Source organism: Lissotriton vulgaris, chromosome 3_2 (genome assembly GCF_964263255.1).
Source record: "Lissotriton vulgaris chromosome 3_2, aLisVul1.2, whole genome shotgun sequence".
NCBI classification, from domain to species: domain Eukaryota; kingdom Metazoa; phylum Chordata; class Amphibia; order Caudata; family Salamandridae; genus Lissotriton; species Lissotriton vulgaris.
This window is the reverse complement of record NC_141690.1, coordinates 64,201,305-64,222,607: the sequence shown is the minus strand read 5'-3', so window position 1 is coordinate 64,222,607 and position 21,303 is coordinate 64,201,305. Positions and strand designations below refer to the sequence as shown.

General features: G+C 40.5%; 1 protein-coding gene across 1 annotated transcript in view; it reads right to left on the bottom strand.

Annotated features, from left to right (window-relative positions):
- Window positions 1–21,303, bottom strand: part of SEL1L3 (SEL1L family member 3) — a 519,344-nt gene that overhangs the window by 20,767 nt on the left and 477,274 nt on the right. The window contains exon 22 of the mRNA XM_086964007.1: window positions 6,418–6,520. Coding sequence (XP_086820133.1) covers window positions 6,418–6,520 — 103 coding nt within the window. The remainder of the gene's footprint in view (window positions 1–6,417; window positions 6,521–21,303) is intronic.

Sequence of the window (21,303 nt, the reverse complement as noted above, 5' to 3'; positions counted from 1 at the left end):
GGTGAACTGTTTAAAAAAAGCAAAGGTTCGCCAAAAAAGGACACAGAAAACAAAAATCAAAAAAGTGAGGGTTTGAAGGAGAAATGTATTCGTTTGGAAAGACTAAAAAAACAGGAATTAGGAAAATGGTGGGACGGGGCCACTTTAAAAAAATATGTGGAGAACAAAAAAATACCCCGCGGCCTAAGAATTTTAATTTTTCCTAATTGTGAGGATTTAGATAGTGACTTATTGGAGGATTGGGAGGAAGGATTGTACGACTCATCATATCGCATGATGCGAATTTTGATAACTAATGCCGAAAGAAAGGGATTGAAAATCAGAGAAGATATAGCCAAGTTGGAGAAAGAAATCTTGGAAATGAATTTGAAGGATAATACACAAAAAATTATGAAATTCTAAAAAAAGAGCTCATGAATTACCAAATATATCTTAAAGACAAAAAACAGAAAAAAAAATTGAGGGATGAATTAGACTATGAGAGGGGTAGGGTTTTCACATTTGCTAAAAAATACGATGATGGGAACCCTAAACCCACAGCTGCAGATAAAACTGTGACACCAGCATTAGACATCTCAACAAGCAATAGTTCCCTTTTGTCTATTGAAAGTGACCCAGGAGAGGGCACCAGTAATTCGATGGCCACTCCACAAACATCCCATTTTTTACAGGAGGTACAACGATACAGGCTAGGGAACAAAAGAAAAAATTCAAACGCAGAACCAGACGGGGTGGGCAGAAACGGAAAAACAGGAGTACAAACTTGTTTGCAAAGCAAAATGACAATGTCGAAAAAATAGATACTGTAACGGAAGAAGTGTGTTCAAATAATGCCTGTCTTGTTAATGAATTAAACATTGTAAATCTATCATCGAGAAGTCTGACTGACAACGAAACATTTATTTTGCAAAAAGGTTTGAACTATTGTATTTTTAAAAATTGCAATTATGTTGATCTGCATGCTGATCTGTACAAATTCATGAGAAAACGTAAATTAAAGAAATACTTTGCAGACCATCAGTCTATCGCTACCAATGATTTAAGAAATATGAGTGAGGATCATGGCTTAACAATTTGTGATTTGGATGGCATTCATCTGTTGGCTACTTTGGATGAGGATGATCTAAATGTTGATATTAGAGAAATGGCTAACTTGCTCAATATTCATGAGGATACCACCATTGATAGTGGTTTGAGAAATAAATCCACATTTATACCACCAGGTGTGCATGACACAGACCTAGACAAATTTCTGGAAAAGGTTACATCTGAATTATACCTCCTTGAGGACAACCATGGAAGTCGCTCTCATTGTACCCATCATTACAATCTCTCCAAAAAAGATCTGGCTCTACTAAAAAATCTGCAAGAAGATAAGGAGTTAGTTATACGTGAAGCTGACAAAGGAGGTAATATTGTTTTAATGGATCTTAAGGACTATCTAGGTGAAATAGATAGACAATTGAGTGACGATTCTTGTTATGAACAGCTAAAAGAATGTCCCATCCCAAAAATTGAGAAAGCCATTAATGTTAGACTAAGAGAATGGCATGAAACAGGGTTAATCTCAGACAGAGAATATAAGTATTTACAGGCTAAGGACAGTAGACACCCATATATCTATATACTACCAAAGTTACACAAGAGAGGGATCTTCCCTCCAGGAAGACTGATAATCTCTGGGAATGGTTGTCCTACAGAACACATGTCAGAGTATATAGATAATTTTCTCCAACCGATTGTATGTAATTTACCAGCTTATTTAAAAGACAGCAGGGATGTGCTGAGTAAATTGGATAACTTTGAGTGGAATAGTGATGAACTAATGTTCATCACTATGGATGTAGAAAGCCTCTATACTTGTATCCACACTGACTATGGTATGAGAGCCTTGAAACACTTCCTGTATAAAAGAAGTGCCTCCCATCTAGACCACTCTGTGATGTTATTGGATATGGCACAAATGGTTTTGACCATGAATGTGTTTCTACATAATGGCTCTTGGTTCTTGCAAAAATGTGGAACAGCTATGGGATCCAGGTTTGCTCCGTCTTATGCAAGCCTCTTCATGGGTTTGTACGAGACGGAGCATGCCTGGGGACCTGGGGCCATGCAATGGATGGACAGTATAATTTTCTATGCAAGGTACATAGATGACATCCTTTTAATCTGGAATGGAAGTGTTGAGGATTTGACTGCTTTTCAGCACTTTTTGAACAACAACAGATTCAATGTAAAACTAACGATGTCATATTCCAGAGAGAGTACAGAGTTCCTGGATCTAAAATTATTCCATAGAGACAATAAGATACACAGCACCATGTTCAGAAAACCCACGTCATGTAATAGTATATTGCATGCCGAAAGTGCACATCCTTCTAGCACTATTAATGCCAACCCCTATGGGGAAATGATACGAGCAAGGCGCAACTGCAGCCTTGATGATTCATTTAAAGAAAATGTAATTCAAATAAAGACTAATTTTGCAAAAAGAGGGTATTCTAAAGAGAACATCAAAAAAGCTGAACAGAAAATACAAAAAGTGGACAGGCAGAGCACTTTGGTTTCTAGACCGAAGAATAAAATTTCGTCTCAAACTGACAATGTCCCTTTTATAACTCAATACAATGTGCAAAGTCACCACATATACAACATCCTTAGACGTAATTGGCATTTTCTACAATCAGCAAAGTTGCCGCTCGGGACCATCGCTGAGAAACCTAAGGTGGTCTACCAAAAGGGTCAAACAATTAAAAATATGCTTTGCCCAAGCTACGTTCAAAATGCGAAGAAAAAAAGCACAATAGCATGGCTTCCTGAGAAACCGAATGGTTTCTTCACATGTGGAAACTGTAATATGTGCAAATTTGGCATACACAGAAAGTCCAAATTCAAACATAACACTGAATATGAATTCTCTATAAATTCTTTTATCAACTGCAATACTACCCATACTGTATACATCATTATGTGTGCATGTAATATAATATCTGTGGGCAGTAGTATCAGAAATTTGAAAATTCGTATTCAAGAGCACGTGAGAGCCATAAGGAATAGAGATGATAAATAGCCTGCATCTGTGCACCTTCATGAGAACCACCCTGATCAATCAAATATCCGTTTTTTTGGTATAGATCATGTCAAATCACCAATAAGAGGTGGGGACAGAACTAAAATGCTCAGACAAAGGGAAGCTGCATGGATTTGTCGGCTTCGCAGTATTTCCAAAGGACTTAACATCAATAATGAATTATACCATTTTCTGTAATATTATTTGTCTTCAAGAGAAATATTAATGGAAGAATGCTATTCTTGCCCCAATGCTGTCTAAAATGAATGATTTTTAAATATGTAAATTAATGAGCCATTCATTATTGATAAACTTTGTTTGTAATTAAACTCTTTGTAATGCAGTATGGCAAAAGGCAACAAACTGCATGTTGTTGGTCTTTAAATAATAGAACCATCCAGGGCCACCCAGTGTAAACAATGCAGGTCCTATAAGAGAATACACTTTCACATCAGATTTAGTAAACAACACTTTTTATTCCCCGATCCAAAATGGCGCCTAAAAAATCGTTGCCCTCTGTTTTAACAGTGTAAATATTAAACTTTTTGTTAAACATCATGTTTGAAGATTGCGCTATATATTTAGATCATTACAGTACTTTGTTGATTACAATTTCACAAGTACAGCGTATTTACGTATTTTGCATATCCCTTTTATAAACTTTGTATCCCTAAATAATATAATTCACTTAAAGTTATTAAATTACGTATGGGATTTCGGTGGTATAACACTAAATTCTTAAAATTCGACATCAGGTCAAACAATTTGTATTTTATTTCCTGCTTCAAAATGGCGCCTGAATCGGGAACTTTAATTCACTACTGCCATACACAATATTAACGAAAACATTTCGATAATATCATGTATCAACTGAGTATTATGTATTGATAATACTACAGTGTCACCAGATATGGCTTTCAAAAACATGTAGTATTAACCATCGTACTTTTCACTTTATCCGTATAGAATTTCTTGTTTAGAATTTACAACTAAAAATAACATATAATACCTAAAATCATTTCTAATAAATAAAATCGAATGGATTCCGTTAATATTACAAAATCTCTTACGATCTTTGGAAAATAAGGATCTATCCCCATAATATATATGCATTCTATGCAAATTCTAAAATGGCGGCTGCACTTGAATGGACCGGCGCGGCGTCTTTAATAATTGTGTGCAGCTGATACTTGTTTGCGGGCTATTTAAACGTGTCCACCCCGGTCAAATGCTCGAACTACCATTCTCGAGGCTGCGACCGGGGAGAACCTAGATGTGACGACCGTTCAAGTAAGTGATGCTTTGGGAGGGCTGCTAAAACTTTTGCCGGTAGAATGGCTATTCTAGCATTTTTGGGTTCCTTTTTTAATTAAACTTTTAAACAAGGGTGGGTGATCCCTTCCTTTTCTCTGATATGTTAGCAAACACTGCTTACTGCCGAACCGAGTTGCTCTCTTTTTCCATCTGCACCTATGTTTTATTGCCGTAAAATAAGGGCGGGTACTTCTTTTCCCTCTCAGTTATGTTAACAAATACTGCTTAAATGCGGTTTTGATTTAAGCAGCAGTGCTGCAACAGCGTGCTCTTATTTTCCATTCCGTATCTATGGGAAATGTAATAATAATTGTATGGCCCTACACTCCTAGGTCCTACTTGAGATCGTAATTATAATAAGATCACCATCTACATGTTATGCATGATAATGACTTGTTCTCCTGGGGCTTTAAACTAGTTCTCACTCCGTTTTATTAGGGTGAATACAGATATCACTGACAAAGGATGTGAATTTTGGCATCTTTCCAATCACGTATCCACCCGAACAATATTTGAAGAAAACTGACTAGTCCATTTTAAAATAAGGTATGTGTTGTGTCCGGCTAATAAACCATTGGCCAAACTATTAACAAATGTATAAAGCATATAAAACTTACACCAGATCCTTTTTCACAATATGACATTTTTCCACTAAATAATATGAAGACTTTTCTCAATGACAAAGCCCTGGAACGCATAATCCGTGACGTAATTTTGATAATTTTCGGTAAGACATAGTCCTTTATTTTCTCTTAGTTATGGCCAACCTGTGGACCTAGCCATAAAAACTTTGAAAACTCCTCCTTCCCTGCCTCTATTTTTAATAATAGTTGTCTGTTCGATTAAAATATGAAACCCTTTAGAAAAATCACTGGCTTAAAATGACACCAAGCTTTTTTTGCACTTTAAGCTCTTGCACAATATAGACTGTGGTATCGATCTTATTGTTCAAAAGAGGATACATTTTATATTTTTGTCAGTAGGCCATGTTTGTTTATGGACTGTGTAGTAAGCACTTTAAAGATTTTTTACACTCATGTTGTATAGAATTTAGGTTTTTAATTGTAAATGTAGCATTGTATAATATGTATATTTTGTATATTTGTTTATTGTAGCCCTGAAGAAGTCCTTCGGACGAAACGCGTTGGCTACTTGTGTGTGAAGATTTGGAATAAAAACAGGAAAGAAAATTCCATGGCTTACTGATATCATTAATTTGATCAATATTGCTACTATATATTGTATGGTGTGCTGAACCATTGTGTTGTATTGCAAAAAGTGCCTTTGGGCATTTGCTTTGGAAGCCTAGGGGTATGTGGCTTCAGTTTCTGGCACCCACAAACGTAACTAGACCAGGAGAAAGTGGATGTAGTGCAGTCAATTGTCTTACCTTATACCCCTGTCTTAGTATTGCTCATTGGCAGTCCATAACCATTCAGTCTCCCAGTCAACAACTGTTGACTTACCTTTTTGTGTCCCTTATCGTGCGAAACTGGAATTTATTTCTGGATTTGTACATGAAATTCAAACTGTTGATGAACAGATGTGTAGCTAGGCTGCATATGACGGTGAATTACAACCGTTTGTATTGCTTTCTAAAATCCGCAATTCTTTTTCTTCTATGCCACTGAATCCTTCCCTTCTTTTTCACAGACCTACACTGAGCACTCCTCTTTCCACTAGCACGTTCCCCTTTGGAGCAACCATCTTTTAACTGTTATCTCTTGAATATTTCTCGAGCTTTCACCAAATTAAATACATTAAATTACTTGGTGAATACAAAAATAATCTGGGTTTGTTGTCTGTTTATATCTTTTTTGTTTAATTGATGTTTAAATAATTGACTACGGTTGTAAGAGCTTGCCATTAACTTTTGCTTTAGGCTCCCTTATTAACATAGGAATCGAGTTGAACTATGTCATTTGACTAATTGCTTTTGTGAATAGGGTTCTAGGACCACTGTCTTTTGTATCACGTAGTACTCAGGTCCAGGACCAACCTTGGGTTAACCCCATTTTTTGAAAATGACTTACCAGAGAAGACTCTGAAATACTCTCCCAAATAACCTTCACATAAAAGTAAGACAAGGCCAAGGAGCACGGGCTGATAGATTCCTCGTTACTCAAGCTGCGACACCTAAACGGAACAAAGAAATATGTCAAATGTTGAGGGAGAAATTGAAAATGACAAATATATTTTTTTTTAATTGCACTTTGATTTCTTATAGAATAGAGTTAAGAAGATAAATAAAAAGTCAGGCGCCACATGAATTTGGCTAAAAAATAAATCTATAAAATATCTCACAATGAGATAAGCTAACGAATTTGGTAAGAATAAATTACGTGTTTAGCAAAGACCAAAATGTAAACTATAGTTTCCATAAACATTGATAGTATTACTGTCATGCAGTTGCTTTCTAGTTGAAAATTCGTTGTTTTCAGGTTATAAGTTTGCTAGAAGAGGGTCTTGTGCACGCGCTTCAACCCTTAAGACAACATAGTGGTTCTTTATTCCATTAGCAACATCTGATATTTTTATGAATCATTATTACTCAAACGTGCCATAGCTTATCCACTATGCATAACTATCATAGTTCACCTTCTTAATGTGAAGAAGACTAAGGACAAGACTGCCCTAAAACAAAACATACACTTTTGCTATGGGATACTGTCAGTAACAATCTGTGTTAGTTACTTATGCACCTGTTGATTCATCAACTCTTGAATTTTCCCCAGGTGCCAGAATAGATACAGAAAATCTGTAACTGTTCTTCGGCACTAATACCAAGGCTCCAAGCCAATTCTGGCACCTACCAAGATAAGACATCATAAGGCCGTTTGTGCACCACCCATTCCTCTGATGTCACTTCTCATGCTTTTCCCCCCACACCTTCAGAGGCAAAAATAGCCTTGAAGATTAAAATGGTACTGTGCATAGAACCAACAAAATACTATATAAGAAATATAATAAATACTCCAAAGTGATGGAGGTCAGTTGATTGGGCAGGAATCTGCATCTGATTAGTGTATGCACCAGAAAGTGTGTTACATAAAAAAAGTGATCATTTCAGTCTGATGGATATTTTTACCTGTAGATTCCTCACCCAATGACTCAATACCCAAGCAGTTCTTAATAGAGGCAGGTATGAAGAGAGAATTGAGCTAGCCAACTTTAGGGAATGGCAGACAGGAAGCACATCCTGAAAAAAACATCAGACACCAGATAGACTGGCAGTAACCAAAGAAGCAACAACATCAAAAAGTACAAGCCTAACTCAAGGGACGTACCTCTACATACCTCAAGACCATAGCAAACAACTGTCACAGAAAAGGCGTAGAAAAAAGAAGACGCTTAGACAAGAATGCCTAATGCTGCAAGTCCAACAGCCCAGTTGGCAAGAAGTGGTCGATGCCACCAACCCAACGAAAAATTTAAAAACACCCAAAAGCAAGGATGCAGAATGTCAGAGATCTCAATCCCTAAGTACGTAAGGAGGTGCTATCACCAGTCCAGTGGGAGGTGAAGCTGATCCCCAAAACAGTTTGGTGTAGTGGAGAAGTAGAGGATGCTCATTTCTGTAACATCTCCTCTCGATAGCAAATCAGTAACCTCCAAACTCCAAGGGCAGAAGGGTTGTACGATACTGGATTTTACTTCACTGTGGTTGTGTGGGGTTGCTGTAAGGCAAATAGTAGATGCTCAAAAGGTGGCATGGGTTCTGTTAGACTGGGCTCTCTCTGCAGGGTCACCAGAGTTTTTAACATCCTTGATGAACCCCTATTTGGACTCTGTGCACTTTACTCTTACTAATCAGTGGTAAAGTGTGCGTGCTTTCTCCCTTAAACATGTTAACATAGGCATCCCTCTGATTGGTACGTTTAATTTGCTAAAGCACCTCATAAGTAGTACCAAATGTACACAGAGCCTGTACATTAAATGCTACTTTTAACCAGTAGCACTCATTGTGCCACCCACTTAAGTAGCCCAGTAAACATGTCATGCTTGCCACTGCAACTTGTAGGGCAGTTTTTAAACTGCCATTTCAACCTGGCAAATATACATTTTACCAGGCCTTAACCTCCCTTTTTAATTCTTATAAGCCACCCCTTATGTAAGCACTAAAGGCTCATAGGGTAGGCTGCATTGAAAAATTAGGACACGTGTACTTAAGCTTCAGATCTCCAGACTGTGGAAAAACTCCTAAAGTCATTTTTCACTGTTAAAAGGCTACCTCTCCCATATACTAACACTGAGTTACCTTATTAAACGTAATCATTAATAACAGTTTGGCAACAGATACAGAAACGCCTTTTCCAGTCATTTGAATTGTAATTAGAATTTGCTTTAATGTTAAAGTCCTATTTTAAGTGACTTTTCTGAAAATGCCAAATCTGGAAAGTTGGTATCTTTCTGCCTGAAGCCAAGGTGCCTTTCTGCCAGCGTCCAGGGTCACAAGACTGTGAATGGGCTGGGTGTAGAGGGAGTGACTTCTCCTGACAGGATAACCGGGGAGGAATTGTGCCCTGCCCTGATTACACTTCAAAGGACCCTGCCAGCAGCACACTTAAAGGAACTTGACACCACACCTGGCCTTGCCTGTGTTCCATTAGACAGATTGGAGCCAAACCCAGGAAAAGGTGAAGAACTGACCAGAACCAATTTGGGCTTAGGCCAAGGATATCCACCAACCAGAAATGAATGTGGCACCTTGAGAACCTCTAATCGGAACACTTCTGGGCCTGTGGAAGATTTAGGAGAAGGGCTACCCTACTCTCTGAATAGGGGAGACTTGACCTGCTAGCCATGAACCCACGTTCCCTAAAAGTGACTCCAAGGTGAAGGGTCACTTGCCGATTGCCTGTTTGAGCTACAGGGGCACAACAATCTCCATAGGTCTTTATTACAACTGCCTATATTTCCGGCACCAGCTGGACATGTCTGAGCCCCACAATGTCCTCTTCTTAAGTTAGTCCTGGTCCACAAGAGGTGCCACCAGGTCCTGGACCCTAGGCTGGAGTCAGAGTGTACTCTTACAAACTGTAAGAGCTGGATTCCAGGTAAAAATCCAGAGGTTCTTGGCTCTTCGCATTGACAAGAACATATCGCCACAACTACAAGCGGACTTAACTGAGGCCTCCTGCCTCTCAAAATTGAACCTCAGGTGAAAATCCAGAGGTTTTGGGCTTCTTGTGTCCACAAGCGGACTCTTTGTGTCAATAAATGACTGCCCATGATGTTTACGATCCGAAGCTCCATCAACGACCTGCTCTTCGACTAAGCTACAATCATCCACTTTTGCAGCAACCACTGTATCTCCTGTCAATGCCCAGCTCCAGCGATGACCAGCTCTTAGCACTGATATTGTAAAGTACAACAATGGCAAGCATAATCTTTCAATTCACACATTCGAATACTCATTTGAAAAAAATGTATGCCACAGAGAGGAAAACAATTACTTTGCATTTATATTTTTTATTAGCGATCCCATCATTAACAATCATTATTTATTAACATATATATTTTCTCTTCACTTTGCATGGATAATATCCCATACATCATGATTGCATTCAATTAAACCATCCTTCTCGCTCTGTTTCATACGGATTCATACTTCTTGAACACCTACATCAAACATTTAAAACCCATTAATGCCTTATTAAAAAAAAAACATCTTGATTAGTCTTGGGTATTTCTATGTCTTTTATACATTCTACTCTCTTAGGAGTCAATTACAGTTTATATCACAATCTCTCATTTGCAGTTAATAACACAACCTGCCATTTTTTGTTACACATCGTTGATCTTCATGTTTTTAGAAAATCACATATCCAAATATTCTGTATTTTGATGATGCTGTGGCTAATGTTCATTCACATCTCAATGCGCGCTTCAGCGTGGAACGCCTTCTTGAGGGATGCCACCTATTCAACTCAAGATCTCTGTTTTTGTTAAAGTGAACTACAATCAAAATTAAAACTCTCCTGAGCCATACATTGCAAAAAAACATCTGGAAATAAAATCATTCAGTATCCCAGTAGGTCATCAGACCCATCACCTAACACCTAACATACATTCCCTAACACCCACACCTGGAACATTCTCCCATGCTGTGGGAAAAAACACTCATCTTGTGTCTTGAGCTGTCACCAGTGAAACAAGTGATTATAATTCACCCATGGAGCCCCATGTTTCATTCAAACTGTATATCTATTTAACCCAGTTTGTGTTCATATCGAATTCTATCTTGTGCACCCATCTCTATAATGTATGTGAATATTTTCTCATGCTTGTGTGGCTTCAGACCATGGATTAATATACATTTCTACCGATACTAGAGATGGAGATGCCCAGTGGCCAACAGGATCTCAAACAGGGGGCAGAGGGAGGGCTGGTGAGCTTCGCAAAAACCCTGGGTGGAAATGAAGGTGGTAGTGAGATCGGACCTCCGCGTGTAGTTTTCGAAGCACAGATACGTAAGCATGCTCAAATGTTAAGCTACATTACCAGGAATGACGATAATGAGGGAGTGCCTCTTCTGTTATGTTCGAAACTGTTTAAAGTAAATGCATCTGGCCGTAGACCTGGCTGGTTCTCAGTCTAACATGGAATGACACAGAAAAAGGATGGAATTAAATCTTCTGGACATCCAGTCCCATGGTATGCTAAACCCTTAGCCAGGAAGGAGCATAGGCAATTGCAATCCATTCCACTGTTAATGTGAGAGCTGCTGTGCCGCTGGATATATGCAAAATTAAATCACTACACTGGGTAAACCAATGGTTTTGCTCCACTATTTGAAGATTGGCGTAGTGCTGGGCTTTTGGAGTAATGGTGTGCTCCTCAGGTAAAACACAATGACAAGGGGCATGAAGCTTAAATCTATCAGATTGAAGGTATCTTTCTAGGTGCTCACCTCCCAAGTCTTTATTCTCACCTTCCTGTGAACGAGTCGACGCCAACTGGTGCTTGCTGTGAAATCCGTGGGAGCACAGACTTAAATGTGTTTATCCAGATTGACTGACCTCTAATCAACAGGTCCCTCTATAAACGCCAATAAAACAAACCGCCACCAGCAGCTGCGTTAAATGCAATAGAAAACACTGACCATGTGACACTCAACGGTATCTAAACTCGCTCTTAGTGATGAACAGGGACCCTCTGATCGACCCCCAATGTGAAGCTTCAGCTATGACTTGCTCCTTGTGTGACAATGGACTTCTTGTGGCCTCAGCCAGTGTGAAGTTCCAGCTGAGGCTCTTTGCATGGACATTGACAGTGCAAAGGTAAACGCTTCACAGGGAAAAACCTGGCTCCAGTATCCAACCTGCGTACCATCACAGTCAGCCTGAACTTATGACTTTGCCCATCTCAGAGTTACTAGATACTCGCAAGTTTTCATCCATCTAGAACTTTAGAAATGAATCCTGTTCGACCTGGCATCCTTGGCAAGGTGTTCCCCCAACTTTTTGCTTTCCATCCTCCTGTTTTTGCTGACTTCGCTTTGCTGGCTTTAGGAATCTGCACACCTTACCACCGCTACTCAGTGTGAACATGCTTGTGATTTATCCCTAAAACATGTTACCATTGGCTTACACACAATAGGCACATTTAGTCCCTATTCAAGTCCCTATTTAAGGGCTTGTAAATTAAATGTTGCTAGTGGACCTGCAGGACTACTAATCCAGATAGTCTTGAAAGCATGTCTCAGGCCTGCCATTGCAGACTGTCTGTTCAGTTTTAAATTGTCAATTCGGCCTGGCAAAATATACCTTTCACCTCTGAGTGCAGGGTATTTAAAAAGCTGGACATGTACGTTTACGTTTTACATGTCCTGGGGCCGTATTACAGAAAGTACCAAGGGGTTGGAAGGGGTATATGCTCCCACAAAGACAAAGAAGTGGTCAGGAGGGGCCCTGAAAATGTGCCACAAAATGGTGGCGGACTGTCAGGGCAGACCCTGATGGCAGTCCTCTGGAGGAAAAAAAGGGTGATCCCATTAACCCCCAACACATCACATTTCATGCAGGTGCAATCACTCACTGCACCAGCCTGCGAACGGACCTCCAGTATATCCTCAAAATACATGCGGGTTGCCACCTGCAGAGTGAACATAGAGCGGCTATGAAGCAGCTGCTCCATATTTCACTTGAATGCACTGCACCCAGGGCAGCACATTCTCTGTAATAGGGCACATTATCCCTGTTTGTGCACCACGCACCTATTTAAAGACAGAAACAGACAAAGTGCACCCTATGTGTTATGAAGACCCTGGTAGTGTAAAATGTTTAATTCCGTTTTTCACTACTGCAAGGGCTACCTCTCCCATAGGATAACATTGGGTTGCCTCATTACATTTAATAGGTGCTAACTTTCAATTGGAAGCAAGTTGAGTTTGAGGTCTAGAGAGCTGTAATTAAAAACCCTCTTAAATGGTAGAGTCAGATTTTAAGTCAAAGTTCTGAAAATACCACTTTTAGAAAGTTGGCACTTTCTTGCCCGAACCATTAGGTGCCTGCAGGCTGCATCCTGGGTAACACGACTATGTTAGCTGGCAGTTGGTCTTTGTGTATTACTCCCAGACAACGAGACAAAGGGGGAATAGGTATTGGCAGGATGGGTAATCTCGGACATGATGGGGGAAGGAGCTGTCACCTACCATACTTGCACAACATAAAATCCTCTGCCTGAGCACACTCAGAAAAGGCTTGACACTAGTCCTTTGTGACTCCCGGAAATTCCAAGCACCTCTGGGCATGAGGTATACATAATGGACTCTCAGACCCACCTCTTTAGTACAGCTCTGGACCTCTGGAAGACTCAGAATGACTGCTGAGCTGCCCTGCAAGAAGGACTGCTACTCTGTTGTGCTGCTGCATGAAAGAATTAGATCTGCATCTTAAACATGGGACCATCAGCGTGACTTCAAGAGCTAGTTAGCTGATCTCGTGATCAGAGCCTCGTGAACAAAAAAAGCTCCAACCTCATCAAACCCAGCACCTGGACTCTGTCTGCTGTGTGTTCTATTTCCCAAGTGGTGTCATCTTAATCCTGAACCCTTGAAAGTAGGGCCAGCTGTGGTCAGGGCTAGCTGTGGTCGTATGGGCAGAACCAACACAGCTTGACGCATCTCCACGCAGTTCTGCTTCAGAACAGCCATAGAGTGGTGCATTCCCAAACCACCACCATGCAATGCTTCCCTGACACAGGAATTTACATCGCGAGTCCTTCGTCAATGGCATCCTCACTGATAATGCAGGACTTCGCATCTCAGCCTGCAACATCTTCGTGAACAGCCAGTGCGTGGCACAATTTAGAGGCAGGATTTTGCATTGTAAGCCCCTCTCTGGCATCCTCAATGACAATGTTTGACTCCGCATCGCAGTCCCAGAGCCTTGTCAGAATCGCAGTTGCATTACAAATCTTTAATGCAGGATCTCGCAACGCTCCACAAATAGGATACAAGGACTTTGTTCAGCTGGCCTAACTTGATCCAGGTATACGGCCTGCGCTCCATCGCGGTCCACCTGAACTTGTACCTTTATCCCGGTCCGGCGTGACCACATAACCATAGCTGGTGCTTTGTGTTTCTAGGCACTTTTTTAAATTCTTAGCTTTGAAATTGCACTTTTTTTTAATTCTTATCTTTGAAATTGCATATCTCTAGTTCTACTGAGTGGATTTTTGTCATTTTGGTCTCAAATACTTTATTACAATTTACTCTATTTAACTAAATTGGAGTAAGATTTTTCTTGTGTTGTATTTTCATTTTAAGATTGCTTGAAGTCCTGCATAAATACTTTACACATTGCCTGACTGCTTTGTGCCAAGCTACCAGAGGGTTAAGCACAGATTAACAAAAGTGACAACTCATCCACAGCTCAACAGACCACTCTCTGGAACTGTGGGTGATCACATGAAGACTGGGCTTACTTTTGGAGACCTGTATGAAGACCTACAAGGCTGGACCTGTTACCACCAAGACAAGGAAGTGTACTCCAAAGGTCAGTGGGATGACCTCCTGTGTGGCTACATGTACACAAGCTGTAAGAGGTATTTTTCCTGAATTACCCAGCTGACCATGCTGTATCACAAGTACGCAATGGCAAAATTAGACATCCATACTTTGCACAACTTCCAGGAATGAACAGCCACTGGGAGGGCGACCTGAAATGACATGAGAAGGCTACAAGCATATCTCACAACAGATAACAAAAACAAAACATCTGCTGGCTAATGGAAAAGCAGATATAAGACTTATTGTAATACTCTTGAAGCTGCTGCTTTGAGTGGTTGTGCTAACTGTCGTTGTACTCAATGTTGTTCCAACAACATGGATGCCCAGTTCTCAGGGCTAACCACTCTAGAACCCTAATTAAAGAAAGCATCCAAATGAATTAAAGCCCCCCCAAGAAGTCCACCATATATTTTAACATTATTCTGTAATTATACATGATGATATCCAGTGAGTTGAACAAAAGATTGCTGATAAATAACATTCCAGGAGCTACATATGTTTCGGATCATCAATCTTTTATTCAATTTACTGGATAGTGTTGTGTACAATCACATAAGAATGTAAAGTTGTATTGTGGATTTTTTGGGTATGCCCCTGTCATTCATGTGCATATAAGGAATACATATAGAAAGGGAAGCAAGGGTCACAATGGACACCCACATCGCGACAAGGAGAAGGGTGGGAATCGCCAGAACTTAGCCATCCATCAAAGACTGCAGGTATATGGGAGAACACAAGGTCAAGTGATGGGCTGCCAACCACAGAAGTGAATACAGACTACAATGGCAACCAATCTGTAACACTCCATGTGCCTAAATCAGTAAGCATAGCCCTTAATTCTTACTGAACAGCAATAGAGTATTCAAATAAGAAACATTCACAATTAGAAAAGGCAAGACACATAGCACATCAAAACCTTCACAGGAAGATTCTCCCATGATGGAATCCTCAACCAAAAATGAAAAGCAATGGACCAAGGCTGCAATCCAGACTTTGCACTCCCATACCCAACAGTACCACAACAAGCTGTAGTGACCAGCAAGGAACATTTCTATGCTCTCCACAAAGGAAAGCCAACAAGTCCACTCCAGAAATCAGATGGTAAAAAGAGGTTAGGAAACAGGTACCGCCAAGATGGCAAGCAGCACACCATGAACTGAGCCAGCCCAGGCATGGTGTGCACCCCCACAGCAGCCAAAAAGAATGCGCAAAAGGAGACACAATCAGTACAAAGGGAACAAATAGAGAAAAGCACCATATGCAAAAAAGTACATGTTGGCCTGCTGAAGACCTCCTTTCGAAAGACCACAACAAGCGGAAAGGACCTGCTTACCACTAAGACAATGGTACATCAAGAGATATGAATCAAATACCCTGGAAAAGAAACATGGGATGTTACAAAAGATCAAGCTGTCTGACGTACAACTTGTCAACAGGGGCCCCAAGAATCTGAGGCACTAGGTCAAAGAAAACAGTGTTTTGACAACTAGAAGGAATACCTTTCCTGACACATGTGAGTGCAGGTACATTAGACTGGAAAATACCACCAGAAGAACACCTGAAGCTGTTTATGGGAATCCCAGAGACATTACTATTCCTCCAACCACTAGGAAAAGCCTGAAAGTTCTATGTACATTCAACAGAAGTGCATCTTTCATATGGTTTAACAGTCATACAGCCAGCAGCTTGACCCTAAGGAACTAAGTCCCGCCATGTCTATGAACAAGTTGGCGATCCTATCCTGGAATATCGCCGGGCTAAGATCGAAAAGAGGGGATACTAGTTGGGAGTCGCTTCTTGGAGGTTATCATGTTATTGCTCTGCAGTTAACATGGGAAGCCAGAGAAAGTTATTTCCTGGATGGGTTCCATTCATTTATTAAATTTGCAACTCCATCAAGAATGGGGAGACCTAGGGGTGGCCTTATGTTGCTATTTAGTTTGAAACTACTATATAAAGCTGTATTAGTTTCGACAAGCTCCCCTAACATTTTAGCAGTAAGACTGGAGGGTGATAACCTCCCAAATATTTTAGTGGTAAACTTTTATAATTCCTTTACGAGGAATGATGAATTAGAACATTTACATGTACTAGCTGGGTTCCTGGATGATTATGAAGAATGCAACAACACTTTTTATCATTTGTTAGTGCTTGGTGATTTTAATATTCATGTCTGTCACACTAAATGTCTTCAGAATTTGGACTCTGAGGAAGATCCATTTGAGGTCACTCACTTTGAGCACACTAGGAGTGGGGCTTATCTGGAGAGTTTTTTATCATTATTTTGTTTGTTTGCTCCAGCGCAGGGGGAAAGTCAGCGCCCTGTTCCAACTTTTAATGGGCAGGGTAATGAGTCTACAATTGATTATATTTTTGTGTCATGTTTGTTGAGAGAATTATTAGGTCCTTTTAGTGTCACACAGAGAGGCTATAGTGATCATAATCCACTCACCTTGACAATCAATATTAAGGTACTTAACACTGAATCTGTCTCATCCACTATTTCAAAATCTAATATAGCCCCTAAATGTCAAGGTCGCAGGTTACGATGGGAGGCGGTCACTTCTAGTGACTTTCTGGAAAACCTGTATAGCAGTAATACTGTGGATCTGACGACCTGCTTAGGAGGTAATTCAGACCCCAGGGAGATTTTGTTCGCTTTTAATCGCATTACAGCACAGGTAGCAGTTAACCTTACCAGGAAAAGTAAAATAAGGCCCAAGAAATTAAAAAACTGGTTTAACCAAGCCTGTAGCGACTCCCACGCGGTACTTATAGAGGTGCTTAAAGAGCGTGACAAGGATGCACAGAAGGTTGCGGAAGCAAGAAGGGCCTATAAAAAGGTGATTAAAAGAAGAAAATTGGAGTTGAAAGACATGGCATGGGAGGAGCTAACCAAATTGAGTGTACTGAAAAGTAGCACTCAATTTTGGAAAGTAATGAATAGCCCTCTGTTCAATGAGACAGAAAATTTTAATTAGGACTGCCTTATCCCTCCAGACAAGTGGGTGGAGCATTATGGCGGCCTATATGCTGAAATAAACAATTTATCTTCCGTGTATCAATGTGATGTCACTCAGTTAGGGAAGATAGTTTTTTCAGAAGAGGAAGTGCTGAAGGCCATTGAGTCCACTGAACATGGGAAAGCACCTGGCCCAGACGGGGTTCCGGCAGACCTCTACAGAGCAGACTCGCATTTATGGGCAAAGGTTTTAACTTCCATTTTTAATGCAGCTACCATAGCGGGTCCCCCAGTGTCTTGGGGAAAAGCAGTGATTGTTCCAATATTTAAAAAGGGCTCAAGAGAGGATCCGGCGTGTTATCGGCCAATCTCTCTTTTGGACTCAGCTGCCAAAATAGTGGGGAAAGTAGTCTTGGAGCGGCTGACAGACTGGTTGGAAGTGAATGCAGTCATTTCAGACCTACAATATGGGTTTAGAAAGGGAAGAGGCACTGCTGGGTAGTGCCTCAATTTACATCTTCTGATAGGGAAGAACGCGGTCGCAAAGCAGGGGGGTATACATCTAGCTTTTATGGATTTGTGAACTGCTTTCAACCTTGTAAATCGTCAGAAACTCTGGAGTGCCCTGTCTGATATAGGAGTAGACCCAGTACTGATATCTTTTCTAGCTGATAAGCATAAAGATACCAGTGCAGCAGTTCGCTACAATAAGGATGGGAGCTTGACAGATGCATGGCCGGTAAAGAGAGGGGTAAGGCAAGGGTGTATCCTTGCTCCTCTGCTATATACACTCTATATAAACAAGTTGGGTGAAGCCTTGATTTTATCATGTAAGGATATCCCTAGAGTTAGTCAAAAAAAGATACCTGCATTATTATATGCAGATGATGCTGTACTACTAGCCAGGACTGCACTAAGCTTACAATCCCTGTTAGACTGCTTTATAAATTTTATGGACTCCCTGGATTTAAAAACTAATGTCAAAAAATCACACACCATGTCGCTAGGAAGCAGAAGGGCGAAAGGGGTTTCGTTTGTCTGCAAGGGGATGGAACTTAGTAAAGTACTCACTTTCCCATACTTGGGTATAGTTTTTGATGATAGAAGATCATGGGTCGCGCAGCGTGCGCTTAAAAAAAACACATTAGCAAGGGCAACAGGGGCTCTGTTGGGCTTGGCTAAATGTTTATGCTGTAAGCCATTACCGGCCATTATGAAAATTTATAACGCTAAGTGTTTGCCCATGGCGTTGTATGGGATTGAGGTGTGGGGCTATACTAACTCAAGCGAGATCCAAACGGTAGAAAATGTTATCCTTAGGAAAGTCCTATCGCTTCCTCAGTCCGCAGCATGTTTTAATGTGCATGAAGATCTGGGGGCTGGTTATATCTCTGACCAGATTGCTGTAGCACCGTTACTAGGATGGCTAAGGATCTGAGCACAGCAAGCGCCGAACCTAAACCAACTAGTTATTCAGGATTGCCTGTCCCTAGATAAGGCTTTGGCGATACCATGGATTCGAAACATCAAAATGCAAACAGACTTAATGGGTAGCCCTGACTTGTTCACAAACCCTAGGGCCCTAGGTAAAATCATGATAAAGGCAGTAAAATCCCAGTATTTAAACAGGTTGAAGGTCCAGAGGGAAGAGGAGGAATTGGCTAAACCTTCGGTCAGAAAATCTGTTATGTTAAGTACGGGGACTGAGATCCAGCCGTACTTAACATATACAAATAAGCCATTCCACCGGTTTGTCCTGCTAAGGTTTAAACATGGTATGCTGCCCTGGCTGTTATCCTTCCCCAGGGGATTTGCTAAAAGTGGGATGTTGGGACTGTGCCCATGTGACAACAAATCGGAACAAAATACCCTCCATATGACCTTTTTCTGTAAATTTTATGTACTGCAGCGAAAGAAATTTATTCTCCCACTATTAAGAGGGTGTCATTTTGAACAGGCCAGACCAGCCCTGGTCTATTTGCAAATGTTAGGATCTGCTGTGATATGTTTTGGGGTGGCGAGCTACATCACAGGCGCTGTGAGATGTCGAAAGAAAATGTTGCTACCATAATTACCCCACTCTGCATTTCTCGCATGCAGTTTATTAGATAGTTTTTATATAATTGTATGCGAAATTTTTGGGGTTTTTAAAAACTATTAACTCTCCTTCAGGAGACAAACCTTTTTATTGTATATATGTATTCACCAATTTATATTGTAAAATATGTAATTAGGACCCAGTGATGTGACTAATAGTAAAAAAGGAATTTATTGTGTATGCTTTGATGGTTTAAAATTTTTTAACCTAATAAAGTGACATTTTGACTGACAGTTAATGCACTGCAGAGGAATGTGTCAGAAGCAGATAAATAGCCAATTTTATTGGCTTTGTTGACAGAACACTGGGCGACGTGCTGGAATATAAAGAATGACGTGCATGCATATAGCTATGTACTTCTGTATGACGCTCTGAACTGCTGGCAGCAGAAAAGAACAATTAAAAAGCAGACGGGATGGCGGTGTCAGTAGAAATCCGCCACTGGCAGAAAGCAATAATTATAAAATAAAGAGTTCCCCCAAAGGTCAGATAAGGAATGCATGCGTAAGAAACCTGTACTTGGCCGGTGCTCCTCAGCCGTAAACGGAAGTGAGGTATCGGTCAAGTGAACCAGTTAGGCAGTAGCCAAGAGGAGCGACACTGGACGGAACCTATGGCAGCAGAAGGTGGGAAAAAAGTGGATTGTATCGAATACAGCAGGTCTTGCAAACAGACCATGCACGCTTATGCTCGACCTAAAAAATGAATGCATTAACTAAACCATTACTCTTCACATTGAAGGACTATCAATTTCCTAAGAGAGTGGAGAGCCTTCAACAGTGATAAAGGAGAATAAAGAATGGCAAAGTAACAAGCATCAACCATTTGTATATTTTAATGCAGTAAATAACAAGAAGCAAGTGCCCAAAAAGGAGACAGAAAAATTAGAATAGTATATGCACTATCACTCCCAATGAAGTGTTTTGGTGACAACCACTCCATCCAAGCATACCTCTCCATAGCCGCTGGAAGTAGGTGTACAGAGGGTGATTCAGCACCCCCAGAAATTATCATGCTGGAGTTCGGAAGGTGAGTGAGTAATAAAAATGCCTTAAAATGTTGTCTTGATCTTTCTACCTTTGCTGTGTGTTCAAAGCAAGAGGTCAAATATGAGGGTATGTCTTCTGAAAAAGTATTGTAAATTTGTTTAATATGGAAACTGGTGTTCACTTTTCGTTTCTCACTGCAAAATGAGAGGATTTTGTAAATTAAACTATGTGGCAATCTTGTTGGAGTGCAAGGAATGTGAAAGGAAAGGTTGTAAGATGTAATTTGTTTCTAAAACCAACAATTTAAAAGTAAATGTATAGTACAAATATTTCAAATTATACCAGACATTAAGAAAGCACACCTGTGAATCGAGGGGTACGTCAGGGCTGCGTGTTAGCCCCAACACCCTTCACGCTGTTTGTGAATGGTGTGGTCTCCTTTCTGCTCGAAATAAACGCTGATGCCCCGGTCTTGGCAGGTGACAAAGTGCCTACCCTCCTCTTTGCTGACGACACGCTGTTGGTTTTTAAAAACCCCTGTGGGTCTGCAAAGGCTGCTGGATCGTTTCTGTCTGTTTTGTGAGCGGAGGGGCCTGGTCATAAATACCTCAAAAACCAAACTCCTTTACTTTAACCCAAGTAAGGCTTCCAGATCCACCCTCTCCTTAGATGGGGTGTCACTGGAACGCGTAAACGAATTTGATTACCTGGGTATTAGAATCTCACATAATTTAAAGTGGCAACCTCACATAGATAAAATGGTATTAAATCACAAAAGGGTAGTCAGAGCATTAGGGCGAGAACATCGCACATCCATCTCTAAGCCCATCGATCCTGCCTTGGAAATTTATGCTG